General features: G+C 39.1%; 1 protein-coding gene across 2 annotated transcripts in view; it reads left to right on the forward strand.

The window, feature by feature from the left end:
• Positions 1-14226, forward strand: part of PALS2 (protein associated with LIN7 2, MAGUK p55 family member) — a 60130-nt gene extending 45904 nt beyond the window's left edge. The window contains exons 7-13 of one of the 2 annotated variants that reach the window (XM_081102193.1): positions 986-1117; positions 2996-3095; positions 3425-3493; positions 5798-5959; positions 9629-9831; positions 11735-11863; positions 13243-13698. In XM_081102193.1, the coding sequence (XP_080958319.1) occupies positions 986-1117; positions 2996-3095; positions 3425-3493; positions 5798-5959; positions 9629-9831; positions 11735-11863; positions 13243-13419 (972 nt within the window). In that variant the 3' untranslated portion in view covers positions 13420-13698. Of the gene's footprint in view, positions 1-985; positions 1118-2995; positions 3096-3424; positions 3494-5797; positions 5960-9628; positions 9832-11734; positions 11864-13242 lie in introns of both variants that reach the window. The other variant, XM_081102194.1, reaches the window with a different exon arrangement.
• Positions 14227-21053: the final 6827 nt, after the last annotated feature.

The raw sequence follows: 21053 nt of genomic DNA on the forward strand, positions 1-21053 counted from the left end.
AATCACCTAATTGTAAATAACTAAAATTTTATCAAATTTTCCAAATTTAGTTATTTTAAATTATTTAATATGCATCCACAATATTGCATTTTACTACACTAATAATATCTGCTTGTGTTATTTGAATATCTTGTGTGGTTATATTTATAGAAATATGATAAGTAGAAAAATAACATTATTTTGACTAATTATGTGTTTTCCTGCTTGTTAAAGTTTACTTGCTGATTAATGCTAAGTAAGTTCTTTAGAAGATAAAATTTGAATTTCTATAAATATTCATGAAAAAATTGTTTTAAGAAAGTAATCTATCTGAACTTGCCATCAAATACTGAAAATGCTTAGCTTAATTAGAATTCAAATTAAAGTGACTAAGCAAAATACTGTAGGTACTGGAGATCATAACTAACTGGTAACTGACATACTTATATTGATAAAACAGATTTAAAAGAAATTTGTATAATTAAATGAATTTAAAATAGTTTCCAGGCTTTTTCAGTATTTATCTTATTTAATACTGATTTAAATCAGAGCAAGATGATTCCAGAAAAGTATCTTCCACACTAGTTTTGGCCAGTGTAAGTCTATGTAGTTACCTTTTAAGGTTACTAAATATATTTCGGGTTTGACTTCCACATGAACTTTCATTATTTAATTTTGGTTTCAGAGCCCTTTCAAAAAGTCAGTCCTAATATATCTGAAATATATGCCTTAAATCAACTGCATATATTGTTTAGGATGTTAATGTGGTGCTAATGTTTACTTCATATTTTCTTTTCTGATACCAAATCATTAATGTTCTAATAATTTAATTTTTATTTGAGAGAGACAAGTTCCATAGTTGAAGTATTAAATACATTGTCAATTACAATAAAATCAACGTGGTTTGAAAAAGGTTTCAAAAATCCCGTGATAAATGATACATCTATGGTACTTTTAATTGTTTTCATTTCATTGTTTTAATAATACTTTTAATTGTGTGTTTTAGGTATTTGTGAAATGTCATTTTGATTATAATCCATACAACGATAACCTGATTCCCTGCAAAGAAGCAGGATTGAAGTTTTCAAAAGGAGAAATTCTTCAGATTGTAAACAGAGAAGATCCAAATTGGTGGCAGGTGAGTGTGCTGCTCAGAATTTCCTCACTTGCTTTTTTATTTTCAACCTTAATGTGGCCAATATCTGCATATTCAGGAAGAAGGTATAAGCATTCGTTCCAATGGTTTTACCCGCATGAACAACTCTGGCTGCAGGGCTGCTAATTTTGTGGACAGAGGACCAAATTGAGAGGGAATTTGTGAATGGCTATTAATAAATGCAGAATTAACTAGCCTGTGGTGCCACTACTGGTTTAGGGCTTAGACCTGTTGGTGCTTCCCCATGGGTGATTGCAGTAAGATACAGAATTGGGCAGGAACAACTCATTTGGGGTCTTCCCTTTTCAGTGTGTTTGTTTGTTTTAACTAAGGAGTCTTTTATTGTGGTTGTAGTAATCGTTCTCTTGTCTCCCTTCCCTCTGAATACTTTCATGGCAAATAAAGCATAATTTTTTAAGCTCTTAAAGCTATTTGCCCACCTCTTTCATTTACTGAGAAATGAAGGCGTGCTTTATTGTCAGTGTTGTTTTTGATCGTGGATTGAATTCTGTGTGTATGGAAAGCATGTGTGTTAGCACTGTATTTTGTCCCTTCTGTTTTCCAAAGCTGTGTGATGATGTTCTTCTTCCTCCTTCTCTTAATACAGCTTTCAGAAATCTCTAGCAGCCATAAGTCTGTTTTTGTCATTGTTTACATTGGCCAACAACCACACTGTTCAGAACTGGAGAAACTAACAAATCAGAAAGTCTAAACTCCCTTAAACTGTCAGAGTCTCATTGAAGAACAAGCTGTGAGAGGAAGGACCAGGACCTAGCACCAAACTCTAAATCAAACGGAGATATCAGAAACTCACATTAGCCCTAATAAGTTATAGTGGCTTCTAAGGGGAATGAGTTACAAGAATGAGAACAATCTCACTGGTGTGTCCTTATAGTTACAGTAAATTAAGACATCAGTATGTACAAGTACACTGTGCAACCGGTTAGAAAACTAAGAAACGAGTAAATGAAATAGAATTCATGATTTCAAGACGTTTCTATTGAATTTCTTAGACTGCTCACCTGAAAAACTGCCTTCTGTGGCTGTTCTTTTAGTGGACTTTTCCAGTATTGTCTTCCTCCCCCACGGTTTGAATGCCACCTGTCATCTCACCCTTTTCACCGTTGTCTCCATTTCTTCCCGCATTTTGTGGTCTATTCCTTTAATCCCTTTTTTTTTCTTCCTCAGGATTTTAATTGCTAAAAATGTACCAGATTTTTTTAATGCGAGTTTGTTATAATAAAGTCACTCACTTTGTGGGAGAAGCCGCTAGTAGCCAGTTCTCCAGCCACTATGTTAAACTAGCACTTCTTTGGATTTTACTCTGAAAGTTAGTTCTTGACAGTAGGTGAAGTTTACTCTTTTAGACTTGCTGCTTCTCAGGACACTCAGATTGCTGATAGCGTGAGTTAAAGGCTCCCCCCTGTTTTCCCGAAGCCGTCTTTCTCTTTGACTTGGCGTCAGGAAATACCAACGTGGTAGGATTAAGGCTGATTGTAATATCTTACTAAAGGATGCTAGATCAAATGTCCTGTAAATACATACACTAGCATTCCTTTCTTTCCATTCTTTGACTAACTTGGTGTTAAAAATAAAAAGTTTTAGTAATTTAAAGAGCCTGTGTACTTTTTTATTTTGGTCCCAAAATTTTCTTACAGATGGTGGGTGGGTTGACTAGGTGCCACTTGAATCCTCAGTGCTAAAGTGTTTAAATGACTTGACAGTGCCATGGATTTAAATCTCAAGGTCAGTTTTAAGAGCAAATGTGGTATTTTTTACTGACTACTGCTTGTTCTACTTTTTAGAATATCGTCTCAAGTTTTGGTCACTGAGCTATGCAATTCATTAATTTGATTCTAGGCTAGCCATGTAAAAGAGGGAGGAAGCGCTGGCCTCATTCCAAGCCAGTTCCTGGAAGAGAAGAGAAAGGCATTTGTTAGAAGAGACTGGGACAATTCAGGTGATGAGCTCCACATAATAAGTAACAAGCTGTCCTTTGTGGACACCTTTCTTTGCCTCTTTCATCTGAATTAGCAAGTGAATTTATTTACTGTATGTCTAGAATTAATCCCTCCCATCTATCTGCTTTATTGTGTCTCTCAAAAGTAAACTTTTCGATCCCGTTCTGCCACCTGCTGGTATGGTACCAGAATTCAGTGTGGCTCACCTGCCCCCTTCTGCTTTGTAGGATGCAACACTGGGAAGATCATGCTCCCACCCCTGACGAATCCACAGGGCAGTTGTATCATATTTTGACATTCAAGTTATATTTGTCTTTTCATCCTTTAGGGCCTTTTTGTGGAACCCTAAGTAGCAAAAAAAAGAAAAAGATGATGTATCTCACCACCAGAAATGCAGGTGTGTTTGCAGTACTTTTTGAGAAGTCCAAGTGAAATAGCTTTATAATGTTAATTGGTGTGGCATAGAGTCTATGTATATAATTTTCAATGAATATAATTCAGATTAGTACCCAGTTCAAGGGGTTGGCATGTGAACACATGGTACAATTTAATATGAAGACATTTAAATTCTGATGTTATATATGCTTATGCTGTGACCAATTTGCTTGTTTTATAATTTGCAACACAGTGAATTGCTTAGGATGCTTATATTAATAAAGGAGCAATGTTATAATTGAAGCTATTTGTTCAGAGAATTTTGATAATTTATGTGTCATTTCTAAAGAGCAAAATGCCTTTATGAAGGTCTGAAAGAGTTATGATTAAAGGCAACTATATTCAGGAATAACATTGCCCATGGCTCTTTTGGGAAAATAGTACTGACCAATGAATCTTGGTTTGATCCAGGAGGACTCTTTCTTAAATCTTTTAGACGTAAGGAAAGATAAATAGGACAACTGCCGTCGTTTCTCCTTCAGTGCAGTGGTTCTCAACCTGTTGGCCCTTTACAGTTCCTCATGTTGTGACCCAACCACAAAATTATTTTCGTTGCTACTTCATAACTGTAATGTTGCCACTGTTACGAATCGTAAAGCAAATATCTGATATGCAGGATGGTCTTAGGCAACCCCTGTGAAAGGGTCGTTCGAACGCGTTCGACCGCCAAGGGGGTCGCGACCCACAGGTTGAGAACCGCTGGGTTAGAGGCTGATAGGAATGCCATGCAGCTCTGGAGGCTTACTTGAAGGATTGTCAATTTTAAAGCACTGCCTCTCCACTGGTAATAAACTAAATTGCATACTCTAAGGCAGTGGTTGGCAAACTGCGGCTCGCGAGCCACATGCGGCTCTTTGGCCCCTTGAGTGTGGCTCTTCCACAAAATACCGACTTCTGCGCATGGGCCACGAAGTTTCAATCGCACTGTCCGTGCGCACCCGCACGTGGTATTTTGTGGAAGAGCCACACTTCAGGGGCCAAAGAGCCCCATGTGGCTCGCAAGCCGCAGTTTGCCAACCACTACTCTAAGGGAAATATAATAATAAATTATAATATAATAAATAAGGAGATAATAGGCTCTTCCTCAACATTGGTTAAGCTACTTTGGGAAACTGCAGAGTTGCTGTTAAAATAACCTAAGGAGTATTCTTACTATAGATTGAGAGTGATAGCTATAATGATGGCAATAGAATATTTCAAACTCAGTTTAGCCTTATTATTCATGAAATATGTGTTCTTAAGTCTTTCTTATAAAATAGAAAATTTGTAATTTCACCATTGACTATGAATATAATTTTGGAATGTATTTCCAGTGAAAATAATTTGGATCCTATATTTTATTTTATACATATTTTCAGAATCTTAATATTTAAATGTCAGTATGTTGTCTATATGCATTTATTAATCAAACTGATTTGCAGAGTCACCAAGATAGTACTTGTTCATTTATGACACTGGAAGGGCACACTCATTCTATAAGGATTACTCATTGATGTTACTGGGAGGGCACACTCATTCTATAAGGACTTACTCATTGATGTCACTGGGAGGACACACTCATTCTATAAGAACTACTCATTGATGTCACTGGGAGGGCACACTCATTCTATAAGGACTTACTCATTGATGTCACTGGGAGGACACACTCATTCTATAAGGACTACTCATTGATGTCACTAGGAGGGCACACTCATTCTATAAGGACTACTCATTGATGTCACTGGGAGGACACACTCATTCTATAAGGATTACTCATTGATGTTACTGGGAGGGCACACTCATTCTATAAGGACTTACTCATTGATGTCACTGGGAGGGCACACTCATTCTATAAGGACTGCTCATTGATGTCACTGGGAGGGCACACTCATTCTATAAGGACTTATTGAAGCAGCCACGCTAGGTATACTGCTGTCCTCCATAGGTGATACACACTTTTTAGCCAAATAAATTATATAAACTATTTGTCACCAGATTCTTTATATTAAAGGAATTGTTTCTACTCAAGAATTGATAAAAAGGTTTTATCGATAGAATATTTGATAAGGATAAAGCATGGGCATTTTTCTAGCTTGGCTGGACAAATTTTTAAGAAACAAATGGATGGCAGCAGATGTTTAAATCAAAATATAAAATAATTTCTTGTACTTTATCAAATTAATAAAAACATCTGTGCTGAGTACAATTCAGGTGATATTTCACTAGCATGCTTATTAAGTCATTACTGAACAGCATAGCAGAAGTTTCCCATTCCCTTTACCTGCAGAATTTGACCGTCATGAAATCCAGATCTACGAGGAGGTAGCCAGAATGCCTCCCTTCCAGAGAAGGACATTAGTGTTAATAGGAGCTCAAGGTGTGGGGCGAAGAAGCTTGAAAAACAGGTTCATAGTGTTGAATCCCACGAGATTTGGAACCACGGTGCCATGTAAGTTGTGTGTTTTCTTCTCTGTTTAATTGGCAAGAAAATGTAGTGGGGGCAGATAATTGTGATCTTGAGTCCCAAATAGGTTTTTATTGTGTCAATGAAAACAAGCAAATAGAAGATATGGGCAGCACTCTACGGCCGTCTGGAGGTAGCCCTATTCCCGTCAGCCTGCCGCCGGGTGGCACTCGCTCCTCCAAACTCTAGTTCAGAAATGCTGAGCACAAGTAGTAAGAGTTGTGGCAAAAGCAGCATTAACTCTGTAGTTTCTTTTACTTCCGATGTCTGTGGGAAAAGTTTTATTTTTCACCCATTTTGGTGTAAAGAAAAGGGAGAAAGCTGCTGGGTCCTCAGTCGCCTCTCAGTGTGGCCGTCCCTTTGTTAACTTGCGTGAGCCTGCAAGGTCATGGTCCTGGTTTTGGATAGCACAGCAGGAGGGACTCATCTTCCAGGGCAGGCGGCGTTAATTAAGGGCACAGAGATTGATAGAGAAAATAAAACGATGCTGATGGGAAGTATAACCATTACGTGAACCAAACACTCATGATTTTTGCATTCTTTCCTTATTTGCATATCTACATGTAAAGTTCAGTAGTATTGTCAGAAGTACGCTTGATGAGAGTGGGATTACGTCAAGGATGATATCACTGACTTATTATAAGGACTAATACACATTTGCTTTATTGCAAAGATGCCCTAGCCTTCCCTTCTCGGAACTTACATGTTCTGTCCCCGAACAAGGCAGGAGACGAGCCAGTGTTGCCTCTGTAGCTGCCCCCTTCGTGACTAACCCAGTATTTCTGAACGTATATTAGGGCCCTTAAGCTGTCCTGAGTCAGATCATAGCCTAATGTCACTCCATCTCTTTTCAATGAGTTTTAGAGTTTCTCTGTTATCCAGCTTGTTTTGAGGTTTAATTCTCGGAGAGTGATCTCATTGCTGAAGTTCTTAGGGCTTGGTTGGAGGAGTAACCTTATTGTTGCCCTCGTGCTGTTTGTAATCCCTTCAGGGGAAGGCTTTCCATTGTAAGCACATGAATCACAAACCTCAGACAAATCCTAGTTCAGTAGTTATTAAAGCCTCACTGTGGTCAAAGAACTGTAAAGTATTTTATTTTCAGCAAGTTAATACATGTACAATATTTTAATCAAGTAGTACTTAAATAATGGAAAAAATAACCCCCTATTTTCCTCTACCCCTGCCTTGGGCCTACTTACTAGAAACAGTTGCTTCTCTTTCCTTTTGCTATTTCTTCCGATAGCCTTCCCTATTTCTTAATTGTCTTCATTCTGCTGTTTCTTGCCTTGCCCAGTGAGGCCTCGTCTGATGGCTTCCTGACTGCCCTCCAGCATAGCGGTCACTCTAGCTTCAGTTAACCCCGTCTTATTTTCTTGCTCAGCCTCCCCTTCTTCCCCCACCCAGCCATCCCTAGACGTCCTGTTTTCTCCTCTTTACCTTGGTTTTATGTGTATAGTTTTGTTTTAAGCCAAAGACTCACTTATCTATGAAGCCATGACTTTTGCTTGGAGACCTGACTCAGACCTCAGTCCTTTTACTAGTGAGCACCGCGGGCTGTGTCTCGACTGCCCCGCTGTTGCCACAGTGATGTCTCTCCTTTTGCTGCTGTCCTGGCTCAGAACTGTTGTTCCTGGGCCCCATTCTCCTTTCTTGGTTTATGACCTTGTTTTGCTGGGCACATCCTCTTGTAACTTCACAAGAAATGGTGTACGGGATGTCATTTGTGCATCTTTGTATTTGAAGACGTATATTTTCTGCCCTATATCTGATGGATTATTTAGCAGAGAGTAGAAATTCTAGATTGTAAAACTCAAAAGATGTAGCTCTTGAATCCAGTTCTGTTAAGAAGTTCACTGTCAGACCTAGCCGGACCTAGCCGGGTTAGCTTAGTGGATAGAGCATCGGCCTGCAGACCAAAAGGTCCCGGGTTCTGTTCCAGTCAAGGGCATGTACCTTGGTTGCAGGCTTCTCCCTGGCCCAGGTCGGGGCACGTGCAGGAGGCAACCAGTTGATGTGTTTCTCTCAGTCTTTTCCTCTCTCTTCCACTCTCCCTAAAAAAAAAAAAAAATCAATGAAAAAATACCCATTGGCTATGCCAATGTACGTTCCCACCAACCACGCACAAGGATTTGTTCTTTTCTTCACATCCTCGGCAACGCCTGTTTGATTTATTGAGTTTGAAGTTCATTTTGTTCTTATAAAAGTTTTCTTGATGTGTTATGTTTATTATGGAGCAGTGGTTCTCAACCTTGGCTGCACATTAGAATCACCTGGGAATCTTTTTAAAATCCTGATTTCTGGGCCTCATCCTCCAGAAATTCTGTTTCTTTGTTATGGGGTGGGGCCACAACCTCAGTAACAAAGAAACAGAATTTCCGGAGGATGAGGCCCAGAAATCAGGATTTTACAAAAATTCCCAGGTGATTCTAATGTGCAGCCAAGGCTGAGAACCACTGGTATAGATAGTCGGAATACCATCACCTTTTGATCTGAATTACTTTCTAATTTTAAGTGTATGTGTTTAATGGTTTCTTCAGATATTCTGCATGCATAAGTATTTGATTAGAAGTTGAAAACTTTTTTATATCTGATCCAGCCAAGCTCAGATTAAGGCTAAATTTGAAAGTAGCTCTCTTGTGCCCCCTTTCCCTCTCCTCCCCTCCTTCCCTCCTTCCAAGCTAGTATTAACAGGTTGGCAGAGAGTACCTATCTCTGCATCTTTGCAACAGTTTGAAAGGTGGTAATAGTCCGTTCCTAGTATGGCCCAGGTTGCAGGGGAGTGGTATGTCTCTGAAAGTATTTACGAGTAGAGCTCTAAAATGTCAGACAAAAGGATCCTCTAAATTTCCACTTGGTTTCTTTGTTCTCATTCTCTGAACAAGAATACACATATCAGATCAAAAGAGAGAAAGTTAAGAGACCTTAATAACTTTGAGGTGGCTAGTTCCACCACTAACGCACAAAATATAATAAATAGGAGTAAAAATAAGCAGGAAGCTGAAATAAAGGCATTGAGACAAAATAAAGGATAATTTGTGGGTAAAGTACACTTCAGAAAATTGATAATACCAACTAAGAATAGGAGAACTTTGCTCAGTTACTTGGCACTCAATTAGGAAATGTTAAAGTGAAAAGAGAGGACATAATTGATATTCCTTAGGAAAGGGGAGTAAGTGCGGGTCAGCTGGAAAAGATACTCACTTGCAACATACCTCACACTTCCTAGGATTCACCACAGTTAAGAATTTAGATGCAGGACTCTGCTTCCAGGTAACCATATTTTGAGTTTCAAACTGACCTTATCTAGCACATTTTTTGGATACAAATTATATATTGGGGACTACCTTTTAAAGCATTCCTGTAAATGAGGGATCAGCAGATTATTTTGCTCAAGGGCCACGTGGTAAATATTTTAGGTTTTGCAGGTCATCTAGTCTCTCCCACAACTGCTCCACCAGTATAAAACAAGTGAAGCATAGGTAAGAAGAATGAGCCTAGCTGTGGTCCAATAAAACTTTATCTGCAAAAATAGGAAGCAGGCAGATTTGGCTGTAGACACTAAACAGAAGCATCTTAAGCTACCCTGTTCATTTTAGTCTGTTTTCTAAAATCCTACATTCTCTTTGTGTAAATTCTCAACATTATTTTATTTAGTTACCTCAAGGAAACCAAGGGAAGATGAAAAAGATGGCCAGGCATATAAGTTCGTGTCACGGTCTGAGATGGAAGCAGATATTAAAGCTGGAAAATATTTGGAACATGGGGAATATGAAGGAAATCTCTATGGAACCAAGATTGACTCTATTCTTGAAGTTGTCCAAACTGGACGAACTTGTATCTTGGATGTCAACCCACAAGTAAGCTGCATGGATTCCAAAGCTGATTTTAAGTTTTATTTCCCATGGTGTTTTTGTTTTGTTTTGATTTGAGATTGTGAAGGTAGCCCTTTACCTGGTAGAGAACCTTGTTATGCCTCCATTACCTGGTAGAGAACCTTGTTATGCATCCACTAGTTAAATAAATCTCTGATCAATTAGCCAAGTCCTAGAAACATGACAGAAGTTTAGTATTTGTTTACTTGTTCAAGTAATACATAAATGCATACATTAGAAAATGTGAAATTTAAAATTTAAACCAGACTGCAAAATAGTCACGGGGATGAAAAGTACAGCCTCGGAAATATAGTAATACTGCAATAACTATGTATGGTGCCAGTTTGGTACTGGAAATATCAGGGGGAACACTTTATAGAGTATATAACCACTGTGCTGTACACTTGAAACTAATGTAAAATAATATTGAACTTAAACTGTAGTTGAAAGAATTTTTTAATTAAAGATAATTAAAAAGAATAAAAATTTGCAGTCACACCCCTTCCCACCAAACACACACACACACACACACACACACACACAAATATTCATTTCATTCCCATTCCATTCTGTGTCTCTCTCACTGACCCTTCCCACCCTTCTGCTTCCCTACTCAGAGGTAAATATTATTGAGTTTGGTGTGTATCTTTCTATCTTTTTAGTATGCCTTAAGTAAAAAATTATATATTTGTGTGTGTGTGTGTGTGTGTACACACACACATACTAGTATATACTGGGTGACCCAAAAAATGTATACACACACTGAATAATTATAAAAGCAGTGTTTATTAAAATACATTTCATTTTAATAGCTATCAGCTGTTAAAGTATGTGTATACATTTTTTGGGACACCCTATAATATATGTACACACATATATATATATATAGTTTTCTCTTTTTATTGATTCTTTTATATAAATGAAAAATTCTATACAAAACCTTTAGTTCTTTTTATTAAATAACTAGAGGCCCGGTGCACAAAAATTTGTGCACTTGAGGGGGTCCTTTAGCCTGGCCTGTGCCCTCTCGCAGTCTGGGACCCCTTGGGGGATGGCCACCTGCTGGCTTAGGCCCGCTCCCCGGGGGGGGGATCGGGCCTAAGCTGACAGTCAGGCATCCCTCTGGCATCCCGGCAGCCCTCGGGGGATGTCCACTTGCCAGCAGCGAGCAGGCCTAAGCTGCAGTCGGACATCCTTACCGCTGCTGAGGAGGCAAGAGAGGCTCCCGCCACCACCGCTGTGCTGGCAGCCACCAGCCTGGCTTGTAGCTAAGCAGAGCTCCCCCTGTGGGAGTGCACTGACCACCAGGGGGCAGCTCCTGCATTGAGCATCTGCCCCCTGGTGGTCAGTGTGTGTCATAGTGACCAGTCATTCTGCTGTTAGGGTCAATTTGCATATTACCCTTTTATTATATGGGAATAGGATGTTTCTTGCAGACCTTTTCATGTTGATTGCTGTAGAGCTTTTTTTATTCTTTGTAATTGCTGCATAATATTTCATAATATAGACATATATTAACTTATGTAACCACTCTCCAGCTAGTAGACAATGAAATTATTTCTAGTTTTTTCAGTATTAGCAGAATTCCCTAATTAACATAAAAAAAACATTTACAGCGTTCTTGCTGACTTTTGGGTCCTTCATTAATATAATGCTTTTTTTGTTGTTCAGGAAGCTCAAAGAGTAGAGAGGTCAGAACACAATTAATGGGTCACTGTTTTAGGAAAGTACTGTATGGAATCAAAGGATAGAAGTGGGGCAAGTGTTCAATTATATTCTTAATCCTTAGGAAGAGGCAGCTAGACTTTGGTTATTTAGTGAAAAGTAAAGGGAAACAGTACAAATTCTAATCCTATGTAAGTCGGTGTGTGGTGGTTCTCCTGCACAGGCCCTGAAGGTGCTGAGGACATCGGAGTTCATGCCCTACGTTGTCTTCATCGCTGCTCCGGAGCTGGAGACGTTGCGCGCCATGCACAAAGCTGTGGTGGACGCTGGCATTGCTACCAAGCTTTTGACGGTGAGCACTTCTTTTTAGGTTAACAGTATTACTTCCTCCTACAATTTGTCCTTTTCCTATTGTTATGCTGGTGGTTCCCAATTTATATATAGATAAATATAAGTCACCTACTTGGATGCCTCACAGGCATCTTAAACTTAACGTGTACAATGTAGAACATTTGCTTTCCCTCCCCCACCCCCACCCCCACCCCCCCAAAAAATCATGTTCTCTCCATCCCTACTCTGCATCTTCTAAACCCACCCGCTTAACTCATGCTAGAAACCCAAGAGCATCTCCATTCAGTCATTTTCCTCACTTTGCACATCCAGCCCATCAGCTAATCCTAATGGTTTTATCACCAACATAGGTAAATAGTCTGGGTCATTTCCATACCTTTTGCCACCATCATAATCCAGGGATGTCTCCATTGCATCTGGGTCCTTCATGTCCTCTTCTGTGTTCATCTCAACTTACTACTCCCCTCAACCCATAACTGCCTGTGCCTCCTGGTCTTCTGGTGTCTTCACACATCCAGGCATTTCCCGCTTGGATTTGGCATTGCTGTTTTCTCTGCCCAGAATGCTCTTTCTCCCACTTGGTTCTCAGTTTAAAAGTAATGTACTCCGTGTCTTTGTAAGTAGATCTCTTAAAATGCGTTGTTCCTGATTTTTTTATTTTATAGAATTTACTACACTCCACAAGTTCTTGTGTTTATTTGCCCTTTATCTGTCTCCTTCACTATAGGGTAGGAACCCCCTCTGTCCTATTCATTGTTATATCCATAAATAATGAAACACAGTAGACACTTTAATAGAAACTCAATATTTGAAGAACATGTAGAATTGTGAAATTTCAAAACACTTGTAAAAGCTTTTCTTATTCATGCAGAACCCATTATGTATTCCCCTACATCATTCTAAAATGACTAGAAATATTCTATAATATATAAGTAATGCTAGCAAAAAAATAATAATAATAATGTGAAGTTAGTCTTCAAAAATACATTTGTAAGATTTTCTTTCCTGGAAATAGGCAGCAAATTTAGCTTTGAGCTTAACAGTCACTAGAAATTGGGTTCCATAATCTAGAGTCCATTAGATTTCATCCTAAAATTATTGTCAGCAGTCTTTTAAATTAGGAATCTTATCCTAAATGTCAATGAAACAGAAGATACAGGGTACTGATAAGCACACACATGAACGCGGCTGGGAAGATGGGTACAGGAATAGGTGGTAATGTCTTTTTAACACTCTATGGATTAGATTTTGAGAATTAATATCAGAATCACAATAAAAAATTATCCAAGCTACTAATTTCTTATGTTCACTCTGAGTTGCTATTTGAGCAAGTAAATATACATTATAATAAAAACATTTCCTTTTAAAACTCTTTGACAGGACTCTGACTTGAAGAAAACAGTGGATGAAAGTGCACGAATTCAGAGAGCATACAACCACTATTTTGATTTGATCATCGTAAACGACAATCTAGACAAAGCCTTTGAGAAACTACAAACTGCCATAGAGAACCTGAGAATGGAGCCACAGTGGGTCCCCATCAGCTGGGTGTACTGATGAGTCAATAAGGTTCACAATTAAAATGCAGCTTTTAGAAAGTGACGACAGCAAATAAACTTACTCCTGGGAAAACGCGTGCACAGAGACGATGTCTGCGAGGCCAGGCCTTTTTACCGTAGATTGAAATGCCAGTACACTCTTCCGAATTTTTACAGACAGTGTGGCTGGGAAGGGGTACTAATATATAATTTATCTTAATTTTTCTAACTTTTTATGGACAATCTATTCATATCACATAAAGAAATGCGTTGAAGCATTTTGTATATGTTTTGATTTAGTGCCCTTGCCTTTTTCATCACAAGAATTTCCAACTCATTCATTTGAACCTTGGTCTCACATTTTCACTGTGATAATGAATACTTGAAATAGTTTTGTAAAGTTGCCATTTAGCTCAGTATTTAACAAGTGAAGGGGAAGTTACTCTAGAATATAGTCGTTATTGGCCTTCTTTCCTAATGTAATTTCTTAAGGGAGCAGAACCTGAATGTCAGTGCTACAGCAAGTCTACCACCATCCAAATCTGACATCAGAAGTCCGCTCAGTGCTAATTAGCTTCGTTATTTCAGAGATCTATGGCTGTCCAGTCTGACTTACACAGATGTATTGGGTTTTTCCCCCTTCATTTCTATCTTTAGTGAAAAAATGAAGAGCAATACCTTGCACTCTCATTTGTCGCAAAGACAGGCTGATGTGAAGTTACCATGTACACAGCAAGCAAGCTGGGTGGGCTCAGAGAGTGCCTCCTGTAAACAGCAAAATGACACTTGCCGTTTATTTTTTTTCACAGGTAAAAATTTAATGGACAAAAACGAACTTCTTACACAGGTTTTTATTAGGCTATGGTCAGCAACTGTATCATGCCTCTGCCTTTTTCTGTGATGCGTAAAGATGCCTCTGAGTTTGAAGTTCGGGGCTGTGAACAACCAGTGTGCTTTGTGTGAAGTATGATGTGATCGTTAAGATTATCTGTTCGATGTGTTGTGTAGAAAACCCAGACCACTGAATGATTTTTAAAATTTGGAAATAATGGTCAGCTATTTTACCTATATATAACATATACATTATATAATATATACATTGTGTATATATATATTATATAATATGTATTGAATTTTTTTACATTTCTGTAAGGAAATGCACTTTTGTTTAATGATTAGGGGGGGGAAAAAACAGTTCTCCTCTAGATGCATTAATATATACAAATTTCCAAATCAACCCCAGTTAATACGTTCCTTTAGGATTCTTGGGTGGTATACTTTCTTCCTGAAAAGTATTCAGAGATGCAGCTCATCGTCGAACTAAGTCGTCCATATTTTATATTGCTGCTTGCTGTTCACATAGAAGTCCTCACACTTGAAGGGTTCGGTCCTTACCCGGGGGTGGTTGTCTTTGTCCGGTGGCAGGCACCAGGCACCTGGCTGCGGCCTGTTCTCCGCCACCAGGGCTGTCACATGGAATGCCCGCGGGAGGGCTGGCGGAGGGGGAAATGCAGGTGGTGAGTGGTACGCGCACACTGTTGTAAATCTTTTCACAATAAAACAAAACTCTCAAGTTGCTGTATTTTAAGAGTGGAAATCCATAGATACTTTTAAATTCCAGGATTTCATATCCAGAACACAAATTCATGTTCTTTGTCCATAGGATAGGAAATTGGTGGCAAAATGTATCACATTCATTTAATATCTTCGATAACTTTTAAACCGCCTATATCTACGTCACCTTATTGGCTTCTCCGAGCAACATGGATCCAAGCACAGTGTTGAGGTGAGGTCCTGTGAGTTAGTGTTCCCACACATTGTAAGTTTTAAGAGGAATTTCATTTCCACATTCTCTGTGTGCTTTCGTCTGTGAACAGCTTTGGGATCCTTGTAGCAGCACAAACAGCTTCTCCACAAATTATTTCAACCACCTTGGCAAAATAGAGATGATTTTTACATCATATGTATTTTTAGCTTTATCATATGGGATAAAGTGCATATTATTTAGAAAACAGTCTCTATGTAAAGGAGTTGTTTCTATTATACTCATCAGAAACTATTAAATACACACTAGTTCCCTACTAATATGAAATAAGCGATGCAGTTTAGTTCATTTCAGCCGAGAAGCCAGAGTTGAAGAGAATACATTTAGAAAAGTTCATTGTATCTCAATAAAGCCACTGAACTTGGAGCTCGAGTGCCATCTGAGTCCGCAGGAACCACAGAGATCTCGGGGCAGGCAGGCCCAGCGGCCCAGGATTCTCCCGCAGCCGTGAGTACGGCTAAGATGATTAGCTTTGCTGAAGAGAAAGTGGTTTAAAGTGATGCTGAACGATTGCTAAGAGTCACAGTGCACGCACACACGTGTTCATGCTTTCGGGAAAGATGATGTTCCTGTTTGGACATTAACGGCCCGAGGATTCCTTGTGGGCAGGTGAGTGTCCGCATTCAGGGCATGACTGTTTATATACAAGTAGATACACGTACATTTTTCACTTTCAAATGTAAAAATACCCAGAGTTGATGTCTCTGATGAAGTAAAATTTAACCCTAATTACTGGAATATGCGTGATGTGCTATAAGCGGGATTTCACCTTTATTACAGCCATGCCTTGATGGTGCATTCTCAATTTCTATTTGATGCTTCGGGAATATCAAACATCCAGTACATCAGGGCTTGATTTACTCTTGCCAACTCTCACTATACAATTGCTGAGCATAGCTTACTAAAAGTCGTTATTATAAACCCAATATGACTACTGCAAAAGTAGCTTGAACCTAAATTCCATAATTTAGCAAAATCTACTTATAATTGCTGACGACACATTTTCCTTAAAAGAGCAAATTGGTAATACAAGTTTAGAAAATACAAACTAGCAGTAAAATATAATGTGGCATTATAGATTATGGCCAGATACTAGTTGTTTTGACCATAATATCCTAATAACAATAAACAACGATCTTTACTTTAACGTTTCATTAAATTGGTACTTATTTTTATGTATAACAAGTGTCATGATCATGATTGGAGTTGATTTTCAAGATGGATAGCCATGGAATTGGGTATAATTATTTTGAATTGGTAAACACTGAGCATAAAAGTTTGAAAATTGATCAAAATAATGACCTGCTTAACATTGCATCTTTACAACTTCTGAAAAAATACTCAGTTTTTCCAGAAATCACAGGCTAGAGAGCCAATAATTTTTTAATAATAAACCTTTATACCAAATACGGAAAAGGCAATCCTGAAATTTTGTGTATATAGATAGCAGGTCATTTTTTAAATGTTTAAGTCACTATATATAAATATATATATAGTATATATACAGCTATGTATAGAATATGTAAAATTTCCAAAATACATGAATAGTAAAACTAAATATATTTCACCCATGTAATTATAACTAATATTCTTAAATTTTTGATTACTTCCAAATTCTTAAGCATTCAGGAACTTCTTTCACTTTGTTTGAAAGGGCTTACCTTGAGTCAGGTACTAATCACCTTTTTGAAAAATAAATGAAGTATTAAGCCCATGAAGTTAACATCATAACTTAATTTCCTTAAGGAAAAAGGAAAGTGCTAGACAGAAACCTCTTGGAAAATTCTTATTTAAACCTAATGAATTTTTTATATGGTTCAGGCTTAGAGATTATGGTACCTGCCCTCCTCTTGTTCCAAAGGATGTGCTGAGAGCATTCATGTAATAACATTTATAATGTATTTTGAGTTCTTAGGACAGATTCACTATTTTAATGATAAGATTATTGTATATAGTACAAGTGAAAATTATTCACAAACTTAAGAATGAATTCCATTGACTAATAATTCAGCATCATATCCGTTTTTATGTAGACATTGTATAGCTGAGGAAGATAACAGTTATGTAATTTTTTAAGGTAAGATTATTTTTTAAATAATTTTTTGTTAGCTTCAAGTTTTATTCATTTTTAAAATATTTCCCATAATCTGTCATGTTACTTTCTGTGTCCTGGAATGATTTAGTGCACAGAATAAAAAATGAGTCTTTAATCGCCAAAAAGTGAAGGAAATGATGATATCAAATGTCCAAGGTAAGAATTTAAAAGCATGGTTTTCACTTCTGCAGTATACTGCACTACCTTCTTTAAAAGTTGCTCTTTTGATAAAAATGACTGAGATCCTAATTCTGACTCCTGACCTTTAGTAAAATTTTTATGTTCCTTTACTTTTAATATTCCATTTGTTAAATAAGGCTAACTTAATGTTTGTCTTCAGCTTCAATTACAAAACGTAATCTGTAGTTCTGATACGGTAAATGCTAGACTAGGAAGTCTACTTGGTCTGTCTGTTACATGTGTGCGCTTGCATTGAGGTTACTCACCTCTTCATTCTGTTAAAGTGCCCCTCTTCCAGAGCTGACAGAACCTGGTGCATGCCATCCTGGAATCTCGTCTCCAGCTTTAGAACAGCTCTGAGCCGGAAGAGGGTCTGTCCCGCTCTCAGTGGCCCAGGGCAGGAGGTCCATGTTAGTTTAGAATCCCTTTTCAAGTTAAAACGCTTAGCAAGTCCTTGCTGCCAACCGGACCACTCACAAATCAATTAAGTAAGCAGTCCAGTGTTCTCCTACATCACAAGGCACACTGATCTTTGCCCCTTAGAGCTGCTCTATCCTGTTCTTACGCCTAAAACTTGTCACCAAAGCCCATGTTGTTTACCTGGTGGTATTAAGTCTAAAGGGGGTCTGTTTCTCAGGTCATTGGTGGACCTCTAACCTGACCGAATGCATTTCCGTGACCCTCTCTGATGCCTCGCAGCCATTGGCTGGCTGGCGGTGCAGCATTATAATGGTAACTGACCTCCACACACCAAAGTCCGTCTGTCAGAAGCGAAGATTCTCTCTCTCTCTTTTTTTTTTTTACTACTAGCTTTTACTATTTTCTAATCTTCAGCACAAACTAAATGAACACATCTACAGTGAACGTAAATGGTGCTTATAACTTGGGAGATGCAAGACTCGATGCTTGTAAGCCTGTGTTGGGTCCCACTGAACAGGCTTCCATAGAGCAGAAGCCCACAGGTCTGCTTTTAAAAGTCGGAAATTGAGGTCCGTATTGTACTTCAGAAATAGCAAGCCAGGGGAGAGACATAAATCTGACAGGCCATGCCTGGAATTTGCTTTTCCTCACATCAGTCAAGGTGGCCTGGGAGCGTGGAGGGAGGGGAAACTCGTAGCATGAAAAACCTCTCGGCTGTGAGGGTGTGGTTTTCCTCTTATCCTTAAATAGGAGAGATGGGCAGGGGTATTAGTCACCTTGCCTGGAGCACCGAGAGCTTGTTCTGGGAACATGGTCCAAATGAGAAATGGCCTTCGAGCTTCCAGACTGAACCAGACTCAAGGAAGAGCTCATCTCCATCTGCCCTTGAAATGCAAGATGGATGGTGCTCTTGGCTGTGTGCTGTCTTTAAAGAACTGGCTCCTGCCTGTTCGCTAACATTGGTTGTTAAGGACATGGTGCCTCGGGTTTTGTGTAGACGAGTGAGCACGAGGGGTTGGCGCCAGCGTCGTTTCCTACTTGTCTGTTAGGGCCCATGATGAGTGTTGGTTGTGAAAACCCTGCTGTGGGGAGTTCCCCATTTCATTTTGGTTCACCTTTATTTTGAACACAGATGCATGCTCTTTTTAACCTCTAGTCTGTGAAATGATTGTAGGACTTTTTTTTTTTTTAACGGAGGACAAAATCTTGTTGGCAACCTAAAAATCAAAGCTGCTAAAGTAAGTTTCTGATGAAAAAGTTCAAAAATGAAAACTAATTGCCACTGCTTTCCCAGTAATTGTATTGCTAAGTCGTGTGTAAAAGAAATATTACTGTCCTTGTATAAATAAAATTTTTCTGTAATACAATTATTGATTTTTCAGAAGCTGTCCCTATAAAATTTTTCTTTTCACGTATTTCCAGATACTGCCCCAAACAAAAATTATTGAAATGTTCAATCTGTGAAATTCTGTATGCCTGGTAAAGTATTTTTGTATGTAAAAAGAAATAAATATTTAATATTGGAAAAATGTAATGTTTCATTTATAAGTAGAACTGAGGCTTACAGATAGTAAAATACAGAGACTATGAGGTTAGCTTTGGAAACTTCTTTTAAATGCTAATAATTTTTATAAAAAGCCTCTAATGTAATTTAGTTTTATAAATTTTCACCTGCCTCTCCTCTTGAACAAGGAAACCCTAACTATTGTTTCTTCTAAGCCAGCCCAAGTTTCAAACACAACATACTCAAGGAAAGAAGTCCCAAGACAGAGAAGATTGAAATACAGGATCGAGAAAAGGCCTCTGTGCTCAGAGGGCATGGGGTGCTCCTAGGACCATTGCCAGGGAAACCTGGTGGGACAGGTGTGCGGTGGCGGGCAGCTCAGCCCCAGCCCTGCCGCGAAGCGCGGACCCACCCGGCTGGCCAAGCGATGGAGGCGTGACCGTGGTGCGTGCAGGAAGCCTGTGTCCAGAAAAGGTACTTTGCTACTCTTTCCCCAGCTGGCTTCTGGGACCCTATACCTCATGGTTGAGAAATTGCTAGTTCGGTGTATCTCTGAGGTCTCCCAAAGAATCGGTGTGACCTACAGCAGTTCCTGGATTAACGTGGTTTCGTTCATTGTCGTTTCATTCTAACGTTGATGCGGGGGAAATCAGTTACGGGCCAGAGCCACTGTCTGGAGTTTGCACGTGGGTTTTCTCTGGGCATTCGGTTTCCTTCCACATCCCAAAGGTGGGCATGTTGGATTAATTGGCGTGTCCACACTGCCCCAGTCTGTGTGTGGGTGTGAGTGGCCCTGCGATGGAAGGGCGCCCTGAGCTGCTGGAAAGGCTTCAACCACCAGGGACCAGGAACTGGCATCGTCGGTTTGGAAAATCATTCTTGTTTTTAATTCAGCTTTCTTAAATGTTTATATAGCTCACATCTGTTTCATTGTCTAATATTTGAAGTGTTTGAGATCTTTATTTAGAAGTGTGGTGATGCTTTTGTGACCAGGAATAGGCCATAGGAACTTGACTTGTGTTTGTATCAGCTAGCTTATGGTGAAAAATGGTTTCATTACATGTTGTTTTGCTTAAAGTCGCAGTTTCCAAGAACCTATGGACTTCCGTCTTTTACAACCTGTCAGTTTTCTATCAGCACAGTAACAAATTACCACAAATTTAGCAGCTTAAAACACAGACTTCTCTCAGTTCTGGGGGGCCAGGAGCACCTGGTGCAGCCTCGGGCTACATCCTTCCCAGTAGCTGAGTTTTAAGACAACAGGGTAACTGACCAGTGTCAGGGCAGCTGTGGAACAGCTAAGAAACAAAATGCCTTCGTCGCCTGTTCGATGTAACCCAAGCTTTTACACTTGCTGGGATGGCTCCTTTTCTGTCTGTCTGACGTCTGTCTTTGTGTGTGTATGCGCTTTGGTTTGGGCTTTTTTATTATTATCTAGAGAGGAGAATCCATACAAAATTCTAACAGGAGTGGAAGGGTGAGCCACCCCTTCCCCACCTTTTGCCCAGCCTCCCCCTCCCTCCCCAGAGGAGCCCATGGGGTTTCTAGTGAACTCGTCAGTGAGGCTTCTGTCCCACGCGTGGCGATACATGTCTCCATTTTTCACACAAGTAGACTCCCATTACACAT

The sequence above is a fragment of the Myotis nattereri genome (assembly GCF_964212035.1).
Source record: "Myotis nattereri genome assembly, chromosome: 11".
In the NCBI taxonomy this organism is placed as follows: domain Eukaryota; kingdom Metazoa; phylum Chordata; class Mammalia; order Chiroptera; family Vespertilionidae; genus Myotis; species Myotis nattereri.